Source organism: Hyperolius riggenbachi, chromosome 2 (genome assembly GCF_040937935.1).
Source record: "Hyperolius riggenbachi isolate aHypRig1 chromosome 2, aHypRig1.pri, whole genome shotgun sequence".
In the NCBI taxonomy this organism is placed as follows: domain Eukaryota; kingdom Metazoa; phylum Chordata; class Amphibia; order Anura; family Hyperoliidae; genus Hyperolius; species Hyperolius riggenbachi.
The window spans coordinates 932,454-949,763 of NC_090647.1; the positions used below are offsets into that span (position 1 = coordinate 932,454).

Below are 17,310 nucleotides of genomic sequence, written 5' to 3' on the forward strand. Positions count from 1 at the left end.
TGCTGTTCTAAACACTTATAGCCTAGAAGAGACTGAAGTGTAACTGTGTATAAGTCCATGCCTGATTGTATGTCTGAGCAACCCTACCGTATAAGATTGTAATTGCATTGTGTGTGGGGCGTTTGTCGTACGTTGGCCTAAAGCGCGCAGCTGACCCAATGTACGAAAACGCCAGTGCGAGTAGCTCGACAGCAGAGTGGCTAACAGTATTGTTCGGAAGGACTGTTAGGGGTTTTGCTTCACTACAGTATATGATTGCAATTGTGCGTGCGTGGCGTTCCCGTATTCGGCCTAAAGCGCAAAGCTGACCCGAATACGAAAACGCGGATTGCATGAGAACTCGACAGCAGAGTGGAAGTGTCTAGCAACAGCTTAGTTGTGGCAGTGAGAAGTGTTCTGAGGGGTCACAGCCTTGTTTTAGCTTGACTAAGGCTGCTTCCCCTCTCGATCTGGTCAAACCCGCAGTCGGGAACCGTATACGCAGGCGTACCGCGGGCTGGTTTCTGACACTGACCATCTCTGACCAATACCCTGTGTGTCCTGACCATCTCTGACCAATACTCTGTGTGCCCTGACTATCTCTGACCAATACTCTGTGTGACCTGACCATCTCTGACCAATTCCCTGTGTGTCCTGACCCTCTCTGACCAATGCTATGTGTGACCTGACCATCTCTGACCAATGCTCTGTGTGACCTGACCCTCTCTGACCAATGCTATGTGTGACCTGACCATCTCTGACCAATACCCTGTGTGTCCTGACCATCTCTGTCCAATACTCTGTGTGTCCTGACCATCTCTGACCAATACTCTTTGGGACCTGACCCTTTCTGACCAATGCTATGTGTGACCTGACCATATCTGACCAATGCTCTGTGTGATTTGACCATCTCTGAGCAATGCTCTGTGTGACCTGACCCTCTCTGACCAATGCTCTTTGTGACCTGACCCTCTCTGACCAATGCTCTGTGTGACCTGACCCTCCCTGACCAATGCTATGTGTGACCTGACCCTCTCTGACCAATGCTTTGTGTGACCTGACCCTCTCTGACCAATGCTCTGTGTGACCTGACCCTCTCTGACCAATGCTCTGTGTGACTTGACCATCTCTGACCAATGCTCTGTGTGACCTGACCCTCTCTGACCAATGCTCTGTGTGACCTGACCATCTCTGACCAATGCTATGTGTGACCTGACCATCTCTGACCAATGCTATGTGTGACCTGACCCTCTCTGACCAATGCTCAGTGTGACCTGACCATCTCTGACCAATGCTCTGTGTGACCTGACCCTCTCTGACCAATGCTCTGTGTGACCTGACCCTCTCTGACCAATGCACTGTGTGTCCTGACCCTCTCTTACCAATGCTCTGTGTGACCTGACCATCTCTGACCAATGCTCTGTGTGACCTGACCCTCTCTTACCAATGCTCTGTGTGATCTGACTATCTCTGACCAATGCTCTGTGTGACCTGACCATCTCTGACCAATGCTCTGTGTGACCTGACCATCTCTGACCAATGCTCAGTGTGACCTGACCATCTCTGACCAATACTCTGTGTGACCTGACCCTCTCTGACCAATGCTCTGTGTGACCTGACCATCTCTGACCAATACTCTGTGTGACCTGACCCTCTCTGACCAATGCTCTGTGTGACCTGACCATCTCTGACCAATGCTCTGTGTGACCTGACCATCTCTGACCAATGCTATGTGTGACCTGACCATCTCTGACCAATGCTATGTGTGACCTGACCCTCTCTGACCAATGCTCAGTGTGACCTGACCATCTCTGAACAATGCTCTGTGTGACCTGACCCTCTCTGACCAATGCTCTGTGTGACCTGACCCTCTCTGACCAATGCACTGTGTGTCCTGACCCTCTCTTACCAATGCTCTGTGTGACCTGACCATCTCTGACCAATGCTCTGTGTGACCTGACTATCTCTGACCAATGCTCTGTGTGACCTGACCATCTCTGACCAATGCTCAGTGTGACCTGACCATCTCTGACCAATACTCTGTGTGACCTGACTCTCTCTGACCAATGCTCTGTGTGACCTGACCATCTCTGACCAATACTCTGTGTGACCTGACCATCTCTGACCAATGCTCTGTGTGACCTGACCATCTCTGACCAATACTCTGTGTGACCTGACCCTCTCTGACCAATGCTCAGTGTGACCTGACCATCTCTGACCAATGCTCTGTGTGACCTGACCATCTCTGACCAATGCTCTGTGTGACCTGACCATCTCTGACCAATACCCTGTGTGTCCTGACCATCTCTGACCAATGCTCTGTGTGACCTGACCATCTCTGACCAATACTCTGTGTGACCTGACCCTCTGACCAATGCTCTGTGTGACTTGACCATCTCTGACCAATGCTCTGTGTGACCTGACCCTCTCTGACCAATGCTCTGTGTGACCTGACCATCTCTGACCAATGCTATGTGTGACCTGACCATCTCTGACCAATGCTATGTGTGACCTGACCCTCTCTGACCAATGCTCAGTGTGACCTGACCATCTCTGACCAATGCTCTGTGTGACCTGACCCTCTCTGACCAATGCTCTGTGTGACCTGACCCTCTCTGACCAATGCACTGTGTGTCCTGACCCTCTCTTACCAATGCTCTGTGTGACCTGACCATCTCTGACCAATGCTCTGTGTGACCTGACCCTCTCTTACCAATGCTCTGTGTGACCTGACTATCTCTGACCAATGCTCTGTGTGACCTGACCATCTCTGACCAATGCTCTGTGTGACCTGACCATCTCTGACCAATGCTCAGTGTGACCTGACCATCTCTGACCAATACTCTGTGTGACCTGACCCTCTCTGACCAATGCTCTGTGTGACCTGACCATCTCTGACCAATGCTCTGTGTGACCTGACCCTCTCTGACCAATGCTCTGTGTGACCTGACCATCTCTGACCAATGCTATGTGTGACCTGACCATCTCTGACCAATACTCTGTGTGACCTGACCCTCTCTGACCAATGCTCTGTGTGACCTGACCATCTCTGACCAATACTCTGTGTGACCTGACCATCTCTGACCGATACTGTGTGTGACCTGACCATCTCTGACCGATACTCTGTGTGACCTGACCATCTCTGACCAATGCTATGTGTGACCTGACCATCTCTGACCAATGCTATGTGTGACCTGACCATCTCTGACCAATGCTATGTGTGACCTGACTGTCATGATATAGCAGAGTATATTTCCATCTTTCTATCTGCTGTATATTATGTATGTCAGACAGTCTGGCTTCGAAGGTATTGGCAGCTAGCTTCCTGGAATTCTATATATACATTTGAATTAACTCTATCATTGTCTGCTGCTAATTAGGGGACTCTTAGGAGCAGGGAATGCTAAATGGATTTTCTAGTCCCTGGCAAGGAGATGGCTACTTAGTCAATAGCCAGTCAATTCCTTCCCTTTGATATGCTAGGAAATAATGTCACCCATGGGTTGTCACCTGTAACCGGGAGTAAGGAAGTCTTTTGTTGTGTGTGTGCTATTATACACTTTTTACATGTGGAAGTAGATCTCTGGGAATCAAATTATGTCTGGGGATGTAATTAAAACTAGTTCCCCCCGTCCAAACAGGCTTGCAGCCTCAAGCCAAATCTCCCAGCATAAAAAGCAGGGGCAGATACCTAAAATCAGTCCACTCCTGACGGTAGCTGAAGCTAAGTGACTTCTGGTCCAACCAGAACTGTGTCCGTCCACAAAACCCAAGTCCAAGGTTCTTCTATCTTGATCCCGGTTTTATTTGGTAAGCAAATCGCCTTGTGTGTATCTTTGTAACTTTTACTTTGTAACTTTTACTGTTTTTTGTACATCTTTTGCATATATTATTTTCTGCATTGTTCTACTATTTTCCCTGGAATATTAAATCGTTATTTAATAGGCTTGACTTCTGCTGTTCTAAACACTCATAGCCTAGAAGAGACTGAAGTGTAACTGTGTATAAGTCCATGCCTGATTGTATGTCTGAGCAACCCTACCGTATAAGATTGTAATTGCATTGTGTGTGGGGCGTTTGTCGTACGTTGGCCTAAAGCGCGCAGCTGACCCAATGTACGAAAACGCCAGTGCGAGTAGCTCGACAGCAGAGTGGCTAACAGTATTGTTCGGAAGGACTGTTAGGGGTTTTGCTTCACTACAGTATATGATTGCAATTGTGCGTGCGTGGCGTTCCCGTATTCGGCCTAAAGCGCAAAGCTGACCCGAATACGAAAACGCGGATTGCATGAGAACTCGACAGCAGAGTGGAAGTGTCTAGCAACAGCTTAGTGGTGGCAGTGAGAAGTGTTCTGAGGGGTCACAGCCTTGTTTTAGCTTGACTAAGGCTGCTTCCCCTCTCGATCTGGTCAAACCCGCAGTCGGGAACCGTATACGCAGGCGTACCGCGGGCTGGTTTCTGACACTGACCATCTCTGACCAATACCCTGTGTGTCCTGACCATCTCTGACCAATACTCTGTGTGCCCTGACTATCTCTGACCAATACTCTGTGTGACCTGACCATCTCTGACCAATTCCCTGTGTGTCCTGACCCTCTCTGACCAATGCTATGTGTGACCTGACCATCTCTGACCAATGCTCTGTGTGACCTGACCCTCTCCGACCAATGCTATGTGTGACCTGACCATCTCTGACCAATACCCTGTGTGTCCTGACCATCTCTGTCCAATACTCTGTGTGTCCTGACCATCTCTGACCAATACTCTTTGGGACCTGACCCTTTCTGACCAATGCTATGTGTGACCTGACCATATCTGACCAATGCTCTGTGTGATTTGACCATCTCTGAGCAATGCTCTGTGTGACCTGACCCTCTCTGACCAATGTTCTTTGTGACCTGACCCTCTCTGACCAATGCTCTGTGTGACCTGACCCTCTCTGACCAATGCTATGTGTGACCTGACCCTCTCTGACCAATGCTTTGTGTGACCTGACCCTCTCTGACCAATGCTCTGTGTGACCTGACCCTCTCTGACCAATGCTCTGTGTGACCTAACCATCTCTGACCAATGCTCTGTGTGACCTGACCCTCTCTGACCAATGCTCTGTGTGACCTGACCATCTCTGACCAATGCTATGTGTGACCTGACCCTCTCTGACCAATGCTCTGTGTGACCTGACCATCTCTGACCAATGCTATGTGTGACCTGACCATCTCTGACCAATGCTATGTGTGACCTGACCCTCTCTGACCAATGCTCAGTGTGACCTGACCATCTCTGACCAATGCTCTGTGTGACCTGACCCTCTCTGACCAATGCTCTGTGTGACCTGACCATCTCTGACCAATGCTCAGTGTGACCTGACCATCTCTGACCAATGCTCTGTGTGACCTGACCCTCTCTGACCAATGCTCTGTGTGACCTGACCATCTCTGACCAATGCTCTGTGTGACCTGACCATCTCTGACCAATGCTCTGTGTGTCCTGACCATCTCTGACCAATACTCTTTGGGACCTGACCCTTTCTGACCAATGCTATGTGTGACCTGACCATATCTGACCAATGCTCTGTGTGATTTGACCATCTCTGAGCAATGCTCTGTGTGACCTGACCCTCTCTGACCAATGCTCTTTGTGACCTGACCCTCTCTGACCAATGCACTGTGTGTCCTGACCAATATTCTGTGTGATCTGAGCAGCATCTTTTGGTCTATTTTTCTCCTATGTCCTTTTCTCAGCAGGTCAGCAATATGTCTTTGTGTTTGGTGGCTGTTCTGTGGCTTCAGAGCTGCAGGAAGATGTTCTGTTTCTCCAAACGGATGACATGTGCTGGATGCAGGTAGTGATATTCTAGAGAGCACAAATGGAATGCTAAATATCTGAGTTGGTTTCAAATTTGCTAAGACTTCAAAGTGATCCAATGAGATAACATGAAACTCATCTGTAGGTTATGCAAGATCGCTTCACACGGTCCTCTCTTTCCTGTGTTGTGTCACACCAGGAGAGGACTGGGTCACATGGTCCTCTCTTTCCTGTGTGTTGTGTCACACCAGGAGAAGACTGGGGTCACATGGTCCCCTCTTTCCTGTGTTGTGTCACACCAGGAGAAGACTGGGGACACATGGTCCTCTCTCTCCTGTGTTGTGTCACACCAGGAGAAGACTGGGGTCACATGGTCCTCTCTTTCCTGTGTGTTGTCACACCAGGAGAAGGCTGGGGTCACATGGTCCTCTCTTTCCTGTGTTGTGTCACACCAGGAGAAGACTGGGGTCACATGGTCCTCTCTTTCCTGTGTTGTGTCACACCAGGAGAAGACTGGGGTCACATGGTCCTCTCTTTCCTGTGTTGTGTCACACCAGGAGAGGACTGGGGTCACATGGTCCTCTCTTTCCTGTGTGTTGTGTCACACCAGGAGAAGACTGGGGACACATGGTCCTCTCTTTCCTGTGTTGTGTCACACCAGGAGAAGACTGGGGTCACATGGTCCTCTCTTTCCTGTGTTGTGTCACACCAGGAGAAGACTGGGGACACATGGTCCTCTCTTTCCTGTGTTGTGTCACACCAGGAGAAGACTGGGGTCACATGGTCCTCTCTCTCCTGTGTTGTGTCACACCAGGAGAAGACTGGGGTCACATGGTCCTCTCTCTCCTGTGTTGTGTCACACCAGGAGAAGACTGGGGTCACATGGTCCTCTCTTTCCTGTGTTGTGTCACACCAGGAGAAGACTGGGGTCACATGGTCCTCTCTTTCCTGTGTTGTGTCACATCAGGAGAAGACTGGGGTCACATGGTCCTCTCTTTCCTGTGTGTTGTGTCACACCAGGAGAAGACTGGGGTCACATGGTCCTCTCTTTCCTGTGTTGTGTCACACCAGGAGAAGACTGGGGTCACATGGTCCTCTCTTTCCTGTGTTGTGTCACACCAGGAGAAGACTGGGGACACATGGCCCTCTCTTTCCTGTGTGCTGTGTCACACCAGGAGAAGACTGGGGACACATGGTCCTCTCTTTCCTGTGTTGTGTCACATCAGGAGAAGACTGGGGTCACATGGTCCTCTCTTTCCTGTGTTGTGTCACACCAGGAGAAGACTGGGGACACATGGCCCTCTCTTTCCTGTGTGCTGTGTCACACCAGGAGAAGACTGGGGACACATGGTCCTCTCTTTCCTGTGTTGTGTCACACCAGGAGAAGACTGGGGTCACATGGTCCTCTCTTTCCTGTGTTGTGTCACACCAGGAGAAGACTGGGGTCACATGGTCCTCTCTTTCCTGTGTTGTGTCACATCAGGAGAAGACTGGGGTCACATGGTCCTCTCTTTCCTGTGTTGTGTCACACCAGGAGAAGGCTGGGGTCACATGGTCCTCTCTTTCCTGTGTTGTGTCACACCAGGAGAAGGCTGGGGTCACATGGTCCTCTCTTTCCTGTGTTGTGTCACACCAGGAGAAGACTGGGGACACATGGTCCTCTCTCTCCTGTGTTGTGTCACACCAGGAGAAGACTGGGGTCACATGGTCCTCTCTTTCCTGTGTTGTGTCACACCAGGAGAAGACTGGGGACACATGGTCCTCTCTTTACTGTGTTGTGTCACACCAGGAGAAGACTGGGGTCACATGGTCCTCTCTTTCCTGTGTGTTGTGTCATACCAGGAGAAGACTGGGGTCACATGGTCCTCTCTTTCCTGTGTTGTGTCACACCAGGAGAAGACTGGGGTCACATGGTCCTCTCTTTCCTGTGTTGTGTCACACCAGGAGAAGACTGGGGTCACATGGCCCTCTCTTTCCTGTGTTGTGTCATACCAGGAGAAGACTGGGGTCACATGGTCCTCTCTTTCCTGTGTGTTGTGTCACACCAGGAGAAGACTGGGGTCACATGGTCCTCTCTTTCCTGTGTGTTGTGTCACACCAGGAGAAGACTGGGGACACATGGCCCTCTCTTTCCTGTGTGTTGTGTCACACCAGGAGAAGACTGGGGACACATGGTCCTCTCTTTCCTGTGTGTTATCACACCAGGAGAAGGCTGGGGACACATGGTCCTCACTTTCCTGTGTGTTATGTCACACCAGGAGAAGACTGGGGTCACATGGTCCTCTCTTTCCTGTGTTGTGTCACACCAGGAGAAGACTGGGGACACATGGTCCTCTCTTTACTGTGTTGTGTCACACCAGGAGAAGACTGGGGACACATGGTCCTCTCTTTCCTGTGTTGTGTCACACCAGGAGAAGACTGGGGACACATGGTCCTCTCTTTCCTGTGTTGTGTCACACCAGGAGAAGACTGGGGTCACATGGTCCTCTCTTTCCTGTGTTGTGTCACACCAGGAGAAGACTGGGGTCACATGGTCCTCTCTTTCCTGTGTGTTGTGTCACACCAGGAGAAGACTGGGGTCACATGGTCCTCTCTTTCCTGTGTGTTGTGTCACACCAGGAGAAGACTGGGGTCACATGGTCCTCTCTTTCCTGTGTTGTGTCACACCAGGAGAAGACTGGGGTCACATGGTCCTCTCTTTCCTGTGTGTTGTGTCACACCAGGAGAAGACTGGGTCACATGGTCCTCTCTTTCCTGTGTTGTGTCAAACCAGGAGAAGACTGGGGTCACATGGTCCTCTCTCTCCTGTGTTGTGTCACACCAGGAGAAGACTGGGGACACATGGTCCTCTCTTTCCTGTGTTGTGTCACACCAGGAGAAGACTGGGTTCACATGGTCCTCTCTTTCCTGTGTTGTGTCACACCAGGAGAAGACTGGGGTCACATGGTCCTCTCTTTCCTGTGTTGTGTCACACCAGGAGAAGACTGGGGTCACATGGTCCTCTCTTTCCTGTGTTGTGTCACATCAGGAGAAGACTGGGGTCACATGGTCCTCTCTTTCCTGTGTTGTGTCACACCAGGAGAAGACTGGGGTCACATGGTCCTCTCTTTCCTGTGTTGTGTCACACCAGGAGAAGACTGGGGACACATGGTCCTCTCTTTCCTGTGTTGTGTCACACCAGGAGAAGACTGGGGTCACATGGTCCTCTCTTTCCTGTGTTGTGTCACACCAGGAGAAGACTGGGGTCACATGGTCCTCTCTTTCCTGTGTGTTGTGTCACACCAGGAGAAGACTGGGGTCACATGGTCCTCTCTTTCCTGTGTTGTGTCACACCAGGAGAAGGCTGGAGTCAAATCCAAATAAAATCTAACATCCAAATCCAACATGAAATTTCAGTTTTTGTTTTAATATAAATTTCTGTCATTCTCGTATGTAAACAGTTGCTTGTATCTTCCAGGTCCATGTAGAGGGCGTGGTTCCTTCGCGGTGTCATAGTCACAGTGCTTGCGCCTGGAAGGGTGGAGCTGTGTTATCTGGTGGTCTTCTGCAGTCTGGTCTCCCCACTGGTTCCATCTATCTCCTCCTGCCCCAAGATCAGCATTTCACGTTTTATAAACTGGACACCAGCCCCCCGCTCACCCCCCGGTAAGGAAATCTCTAGGACTCACTGAGTATATTAGAACTGTAATGCTGACTCCAAATATATAGTAACCTAGATTATTATACTTCTGTACTAGCTGCTATAGTGCTGCGTTATACAGTATTATCTGGTAATATGGAGTATTATACTTCTGTACTAGCTGCTATAGTGCTGCGTTATACAGTATTATCTGGTAATATGCAGTATTATACTTCAGTACTAGCTGCTATAGTGCTGCGTTATACAGTATTATCTGGTAATATAGAGTGTTAGCTTTCTGTACTAGCTGCTATAGTGCAGCGTTATACAGTGTTATCTGGTAATATGGAGTATTATACTTTTGTACTAGCTGCTATAGTGCTGTGTTATACAGTATTATCTGGTAATATGGAGTATTATACTTCTGTACTAGCTGCTATAGTGCTGCGTTATACAGTATTATCTGGTAATATGGAGTATTATACTTCTGTACTAGCTGCTATAGTGCTGCGTTATACAGTATTATCTGGTAATATGGAGTATTATACTTCTGTACTAGCTGCTATAGTGCTGCGTTATACAGTATTATCTGGTAATATGGAGTATTATACTTCTGTACTAGCTGCTATAGTGCTGCATTATACAGTATTATCTGGTAATATGGAGTATTATATTGATTTTTATTGAAAAAATATATAAAAAATATACAATACAATAAATAATAATGATATTCGTGATCAAGGATCACAAAAGCAAAACATACTTAATCGATATATACATTGTATATCTTATACATAATGCATTAGCAACAATACTATTTACACAAGCTGATGAAATATCCACATCACAAACTCCCTGAGCAGAAGAATACTCATTCAATCTACATTCAAAACCAGACAGGACAACAGGAAACATGAATCCATCACCCTACACCCAACAAGTGACAATCACCAGAAACAACAACCACTCATTCTGCCATTTATGCAGGAGGGGTAAACAAAGACAAAAACATCAAAAATCAACACAGGACAAACAAAGACACCCATAAGTTAGTTGGAGGGATAACTCCACTAATTATGTCTGCGGCCAATCATCAAAAAAGGTATGAAAAAAACCCAAAAAAACTGAAAAGGGTGATAAGAAACAGAAAGCTCACCCATAAGAGACGGAGATAGGCTAAGGAGGCCTGATGTTCTGCCACGCAAGGACCCAGGCACCTCTGCCCAAACTACGCCTCTCCAAGTCCCGGATCCTAGATACCTCACCCAGAATATTGCCTACCACCACCTGAACAGGAATGGTTTTATGCCTAAGTGGTACCTGACACCGTGCCAACCATGTGTGCTGCCTAACAACTAAGCTGACTAAGTATAAGGTGCATAAATCAAAACCCTGGTGGTGTCTGAATGCTCCATACGCCCACTCTGCGTAACTTAGACGCTCCAGAAAGGGAATACCTAGGCTTCCTCCCACCTGTTTATACACTTCAACGTTAAAAGGACAATGAAGTAGAAAGTGGTCCATGGATTCCTCAACACCACCACACTCCTCACGAGGACATCCACGTGCTTCCACCTTCAAGCACTTAACATTACTTCTAACGTAAAGCTTGCCATGAAAAGAGAGCCAAGCAATATCCCACAATTTATTTGGAATCCGCGGTGAATTAAGAAGTCGCAAACCCTCCTCCAATTTTACGCTTGGGCAATCTCTCAGGTACAGTGGCTCATGAAAGTATGAGTCTACCACCCGGATCGTAAGGACACGCCTCTCGACCGATTTGATATCCTCCACAGTCAATCCCCACTGCCTTAATTTTCTCAAGCACATAACAACATAGGTCGGAAGATAGTCACGATGTGATGCCAGTCTCTTCACTGAACCACCACTTTCCCAACTCTTGAGGTAAGTCCCAAACCAGGTCCGAAAGATGCCTACCCAGTCAGGTGGGTTCTCTGCAAACATATTACCAAGATTGTGTTTAATAAAAATCAGAGTAAAGAAAACAATTGGGTTGACCATGTCTATGCCACCCTCCCGCCTGGCTCTGTAGGTGATGCTTCTACGCATGATGTTTAATCTATTTCCCCAGAGCATCTGGAAAAACAGATCACAGATCCTTGCATACAGAGATTGAGGCAAAACTGCAACATAGCTGACATATAAGAGGATTGGAACCAGATGGCTCTTGATCAGGTCCACCCTTTCCCTAAAGGTCAATTTCCAACCTTTCCATCGTGCTACTTTGGTGCTGACATCATTCAGCCTACTAACCCAATTTTGATGACCATAGTCACCAGGTCCAAATTCGATGCCAAGAATCTTGATTTTCGGCTGGGGCACGGGAAAGGAGCCAGGAAGTACAAAGCTCTCTCCATCATTCCCCATCCAGAAAATTTCACACTTGTCTGGATTGACTTGTGAGCCTGATGCTTCTGAGTACTCGGCAATCTCCGAGACTACCACCTCTGCTTCCTCTGCCTTAGAGATCACCACAGTCACATCATCAGCATAGGCCACAACCCTGAAGGGTGAGACACCAGGGATGCCCACAGGAACTCCACTGAGCGCACCGCCCTCCAACCTTCTCACGAAAGGATTGATAGCAAATACGTACAGGAGGGAGCTCAGCGGACAACCCTGACGCACACCAGAACTTACTTCAAAAGGTTCACCAACCCAGCCATTAATAAGCATGAAACTCTCTGCCCCTTTGTACAAAGTACGAATCCAATCAACAAAACCTCCCTGTAGGCCGTACACACAAAGTAGCCTCCATAGGTACTTATGGTTGACCCGATCAAAGGCTTTAGACTGATCCAGTGCCAGCAAATACTTTCCCCAGCCCTCAGCCCTGCAACGTTCCAGGACTTCCCGGACAGCCAAAAGTGCTGAGAAAGTACTTTTTCCTGAAATCGAGCAGTGCTGGTGGCGAGAAAGCACACATGTCGCCTGAGACAATCGCCAGAACAAAATTTTTGCCAGAATCTTCCTGTCGATGTTGAGAAGACTGATGGGGCGCCAGTTCTCAATTATCTCAGGATCTTTGCCTTTTGACAAAAGGATCACCGCTGACTGTCTCATGGATGGTGGTAACTCACCCTCAGCAAGACATTGATTAAAGAGCTCTGCCAATTGTGGTGCCAGAAATGACTTGAAAGCCCTGTAAAACTCGGCCGTCAACCCATCTGGACCAGGTGTCTTTTTGGGTGTGAGACTATCAATAGCTCTCACTACTTCTTCAGTGGTGATCTCTTCTGTCAGACATATGTCAGAAGCATCTGCATCACCCAGACCTGGAGTTGAGACCAAAAAGCTTTCCATCTTTGCTTGGTCAATTGGCTTTTCCCCAAGCAGATCAACATAAAAACTTCTAGCGACGGATAGGATTCCAAGCCTGGACTTTGCCACTGAACCCGATCCATCCCTGAGACCACTGACCGTTTTAAGGGCTGCACCTTGTCTGCAATTCAGATAGGGATCAGGCGAGTGGTATTTGCCATAATCCCTCTCCAAACACAGAGAGGACAGACGGTCATACTGTTGCTGCCTAAGTTGAGCCTTGACCTCAGAGATTTCCCCATGATCTCCGCCTTCCGAAACAAGAACTTCAAGCCTTTTCCTCAATCGTTGGTAAGCAACATATTTACCAATTTGTCTTTTCCTGGCTAGGTTCTTGAAAAGAGCAACAACACGTCTTTTGACTACCTCCCACCACTCCGACCTGTTGTCAAAGCAGTCCAGTATGGTAATCTGTGCCTGAAAAAATTCCTCAACAGATTGTCTTACACTCTCTTCCAGTAGCATAGACGAATTTAGTCTCCAGATACCCCTACCTCTGGGAGCAGCATCTGAAACATTCAGGTCCACCGATAGAATACAGTGATCCGAGAATTCCACTGCCTGTACCCTAGGGGCCGTGGTAGTGAAACGCTCTGTAACAAAAAACCTGTCTATCCTACTCTGACTATCTAATCTACGAAAGGTGTACCCAGTGAGGCCTGGTGAATGTCGAACGTGAACATCCACCAGACCAGCCTCACTAACTATCCTATTAAGAAATTTGCTGTCAGAACCCAGCTGAGTGTTGGTACCACTCCTGTCCATAACCCTAACAATGGTGTTGAAATCACCACCAAACACTACCGGCTGGGTCGTAAAAAGGAAAGGCCTGATCGCTGTAAAGAGGCACTTCCTCTCCCAGGCCGACTGGGGTGCATAGATATTAATTAATCTGAGGTCTTGCCCCCTCACAGCGACGTCTAGGACCAGACATCTCCCCATCTCCACCTCAACCACTCGCCGGCAAGTTACCATACCAGTAAAAAGCACCGCCACACCACTGTAAGGCTCAGCCGCAAGAGACCAAAAACTCGGACCGGACCTCCAGTCCCTCTTGGCCAGATGGATATCGGCCAAAGAGGTGAGCCTAGTCTCCTGCAAAAACAAAATGTCAGCATCAAACTCACTGAGAAAAAATAAGGCTAGTTTACGAGCTCTTACTGATTTTATACTGGAAACATTAATGGTTGCCAGTTTCAATGGTGGGGAAACAGCCATTTGAGTGTTTAAGGTAGAATCCCTCCAACTTACTTCACTAAGGACAAAAAAAAATAGAAAAACACAAGACAGAGACAACATTAGGATGTATTCTTCTGCCCAGAATCTGATGTGTCCATACCCTCCTCAGAGGGCGGATCTGCTTGTTCACTATTCAAAGCATTGAATCTGTTAGACAAATGAATGCCTTGTCTTTTAACAGCGGTCTCATACTGTTTTTGCAACCGTCTTTCCTTCAAGGTTTTCGGTTTATGCTTTTTTACATACTTAAGTCTGTTTTCCAAATATAATAGTTCATCTGCCGGTAAATCTTCCCACTCGACAGACATCAACGGCTCTCTCTCTGTTGAGGGAGGAACCGCAGATGTTTCAGAAGGTGATATTGGACCAGGGGGATCTGACAAAGGACCGGGGACGGAAAGTTCATCAGGAGGGACAGGGGGTGGAACAGGAGGGGAAGGTTTAACAGGAGGGGGAGGTAAGGGAGAGGTTTCAGGGGGATCAGTTGAAGAAGGGGAAGAAGTTTTGGAACTAGGCCCAAGTTTCGGAGTTGATTGGGGCAATGGCCCCTCACCATCTCTGTGAGATGAATTTTTCTTAGGTCCCTTTTCCCTGGGACCCATGTTAGACCCAGGATGAGGGATATCAGTGGCTTTCCTTTTTGGGCCTTCAGCCTCGGACAAATTCTGGGAGAGAGTGCCCGCTCCCCTCCTCACATTCCCAGCACGACCTCTCCCCCTGGCCCTCTTCACCGTATGCCACAGTTCCTCGGAGGCCCCATCAGCAGACGCCGTTTCAGGGGGGAGCACAGTCGTTGGGTTTACAATAGGTTCAGACACAGGATTTGACACATCGGGAAGGGTGACAGGGGAGACAGACTGAGAGGACTGCACAATGGGAAGGTTAAGGGCATACGACTGTACTCCCTCCTCTTCCATCTTTACCAACAAGGCCTCCTTCACTGCGGCAGGCAGGTTTTCCCAGGAGTTTGGGCACACACTGTATGGATGGCCAAAGCTGTGGCACAAATTACATTTAATGTTTTTACAATCCTTCGCGTCATGCCCAAACTCCTGGCAAAGTCCACACCGGGGCTGCTTACAGCCATAGCTGTAGTGTCCCCTCCCCCCACAACGGTTGCAGACCCTGGGCTGACCCGGGTAGAAAACTGAGATCTTGTCTCTCCCGATCAGAGCAGATCTGGGCACGTGACAATATACTCCATTTTTATATCTCATTTTTATCGGGATCTCATAACCGCCCCACCAGATACCCAGGTCATCCAGGATCCTCTGGGGACGGGACACCACATCTACATAGTGAGAGAGCCAGAGGATAACGTCTTGTACTGGGATGGACTCAGGGCCAGGCCGAGGCATAGGCTGGAGAGGCTCCAGCCTCAGGGCGCAGTGTAGGAGGGGGCGCAGAATTCATTCAGCTGTCATTCCTAATTGTGTTTGAAGCAGAAAGAAATAGGAAAAGGGAATACATGGCAGTGACTGCAAGCCATATAACTAGATATTAGGGTGTTGGGGGGGTTGTGGGCCCTGTGGCGCCTCTTAGTCTAATAGCAATCAGTGTGTGATGGGTGGGCTGGGAGGGATGGAGGGGCGCACTTTGGTGTCTCAGCCTTGGGTGCTGGAGGACCTTGTCCCGGCTCTGGATGGACTCATTGTACACTACGACGGTAGCTTTCCTCTCCAGGGGTTGCCGAGATACATACGATGCAACAAAATTTTTCCACTCTGCTCTCCTTCTATCCTTCTCTTCCATGAAAAACTCTTGCCCCCCTGAAGTCAGAAAGCTAACGTCGTAGTACTCAGGGGGGTCACCAGGTGCAATGATCGCATAAATGTCCTGGGCCTTTACACCCGTGTCAAGGAGAAGGCGGACAAAGTCCTGCTTTCCCGGGATCCGGGACTCCCCAATCCATTTCAAACGGACCACATTCCTTCTTCCCCCCAACACGGATGCATCCTCCCCCTGTTCCAAGGGAGCGGGCACTCTCTTACCACCTGCAACACCACCTCCCACCCCACCCCCCGCCACCCGGGCATACGAGACGGGTTTGTTGACCGGTAACTTAGGTACCACGACAGGTACCGTAGCTTTCCCACCTCTCGTAATGGAGGCTACACTAGGGATGGAAGAGGAAGCTGCTTGCTTTATAGAGGGATGACATTCCCCTACCCCATTAATAATCTCCATAAGGATTTCATTACCATTGATGTCATAACAGAAAAGAACTTCATTTCTGATTAAAAATCTGAGATCGGTTGTTTTGAAATCTGCCTGGATGCCTAAACTAGAGTCACCCAGTCCTACTGAGGTAATTTTGCTTAGGTCAACATTATCTGGTAAAGAAAAAAAATCAACAGTTTTGCAGGTTTTAGCTTCTAGTACATACAACACCTCTGGTTCAAAAACATACCGCCTGCTGCCAGCTATGAAATCACCAATTACTTTTTCGTGCAAAAAATCATTTTTCCTTTCATGCTGAGATGATAGTGCTTTGCCGGGTGAATCAGGTACCACAAGAGAAACATCTGTGCCAGTAGAGTCAGGAATCAGCACCGACCTTTTTACAGCTACAGTCTGTACGTCACCAAAAATGGTGTCCACAGTGGTAAATTCAAGGTTGACAGCAGCTGTGGCCAATCCTGACCCACGACTCCCACCAGACTCCACAAGAGGATCACCACATTCATTATTCTTATCTACCAGAATATCGCTTTCCACATCAGTAACATTACATGTATTATCTACATTTTTGTCCCTGGAAATGGACTGTTTTTCAATTTGCACAGCTATTTCAGTTTTGTCACCAGTAGGGGGCAGCACAGCGCTATCATTCCCCTTTACAGGTGAATCCATGTGACCTGCAGCACACTGCCTCTTACCTCCGCTGCCAGGCTCACATGATTCCTTCAGTACATCACCTCCCCCACTGCTGCCAGCTCCAGTGACATTGCTGCTGCTGCTGCTGCTGCTAGTTCCAGCATTCATGGCAGCAGGGACGCACAGTACCTTACTTCCGGTGACGTCACTTCCGGTTTTACAACTTCCGGTGATGTCACTTCCGGTTTTCGCCAGGCGCTTCCCTGCTGGTCCAGCCCTCGTGCTCTCCACAGTAGACGGTTGTGGAGCGCAGGGCTGCTTGCGGGCGCCATGTTTCTTCTGTACTGTAAGTTTGTACCCCCATCTCCTTTTCTTTGCTGCTCTAGGGAGCGATGCACGGATCTCCTCCTTTGTTTCCTCCTCAGCGCCAGGCACTTCCCCCATACTCTCTGTACAGGGCTGTAGTTCTGTAGGGGCTGCTGGGGGCACATCTGGACATACAGGCACTT

The 17,310-nt window shown here is 48.7% G+C and overlaps 1 protein-coding gene across 5 annotated transcripts in view; it reads left to right on the forward strand.

Moving 5' to 3' along the window:
* Positions 1 to 17,310, forward strand: part of LCMT2 (leucine carboxyl methyltransferase 2) — a 240,741-nt gene that overhangs the window by 175,952 nt on the left and 47,479 nt on the right. For 3 of the 5 annotated variants that reach the window (XM_068266444.1, XM_068266443.1, XM_068266445.1), the window contains exons 12-13: positions 5,721 to 5,821; positions 9,242 to 9,429. In XM_068266444.1, the coding sequence (XP_068122545.1) occupies positions 5,721 to 5,821; positions 9,242 to 9,429 (289 nt within the window). The remainder of the gene's footprint in view (positions 1 to 5,720; positions 5,822 to 9,241; positions 9,430 to 17,310) is intronic. The other 2 variants (XM_068266446.1, XM_068266447.1) reach the window with 1 other exon arrangement.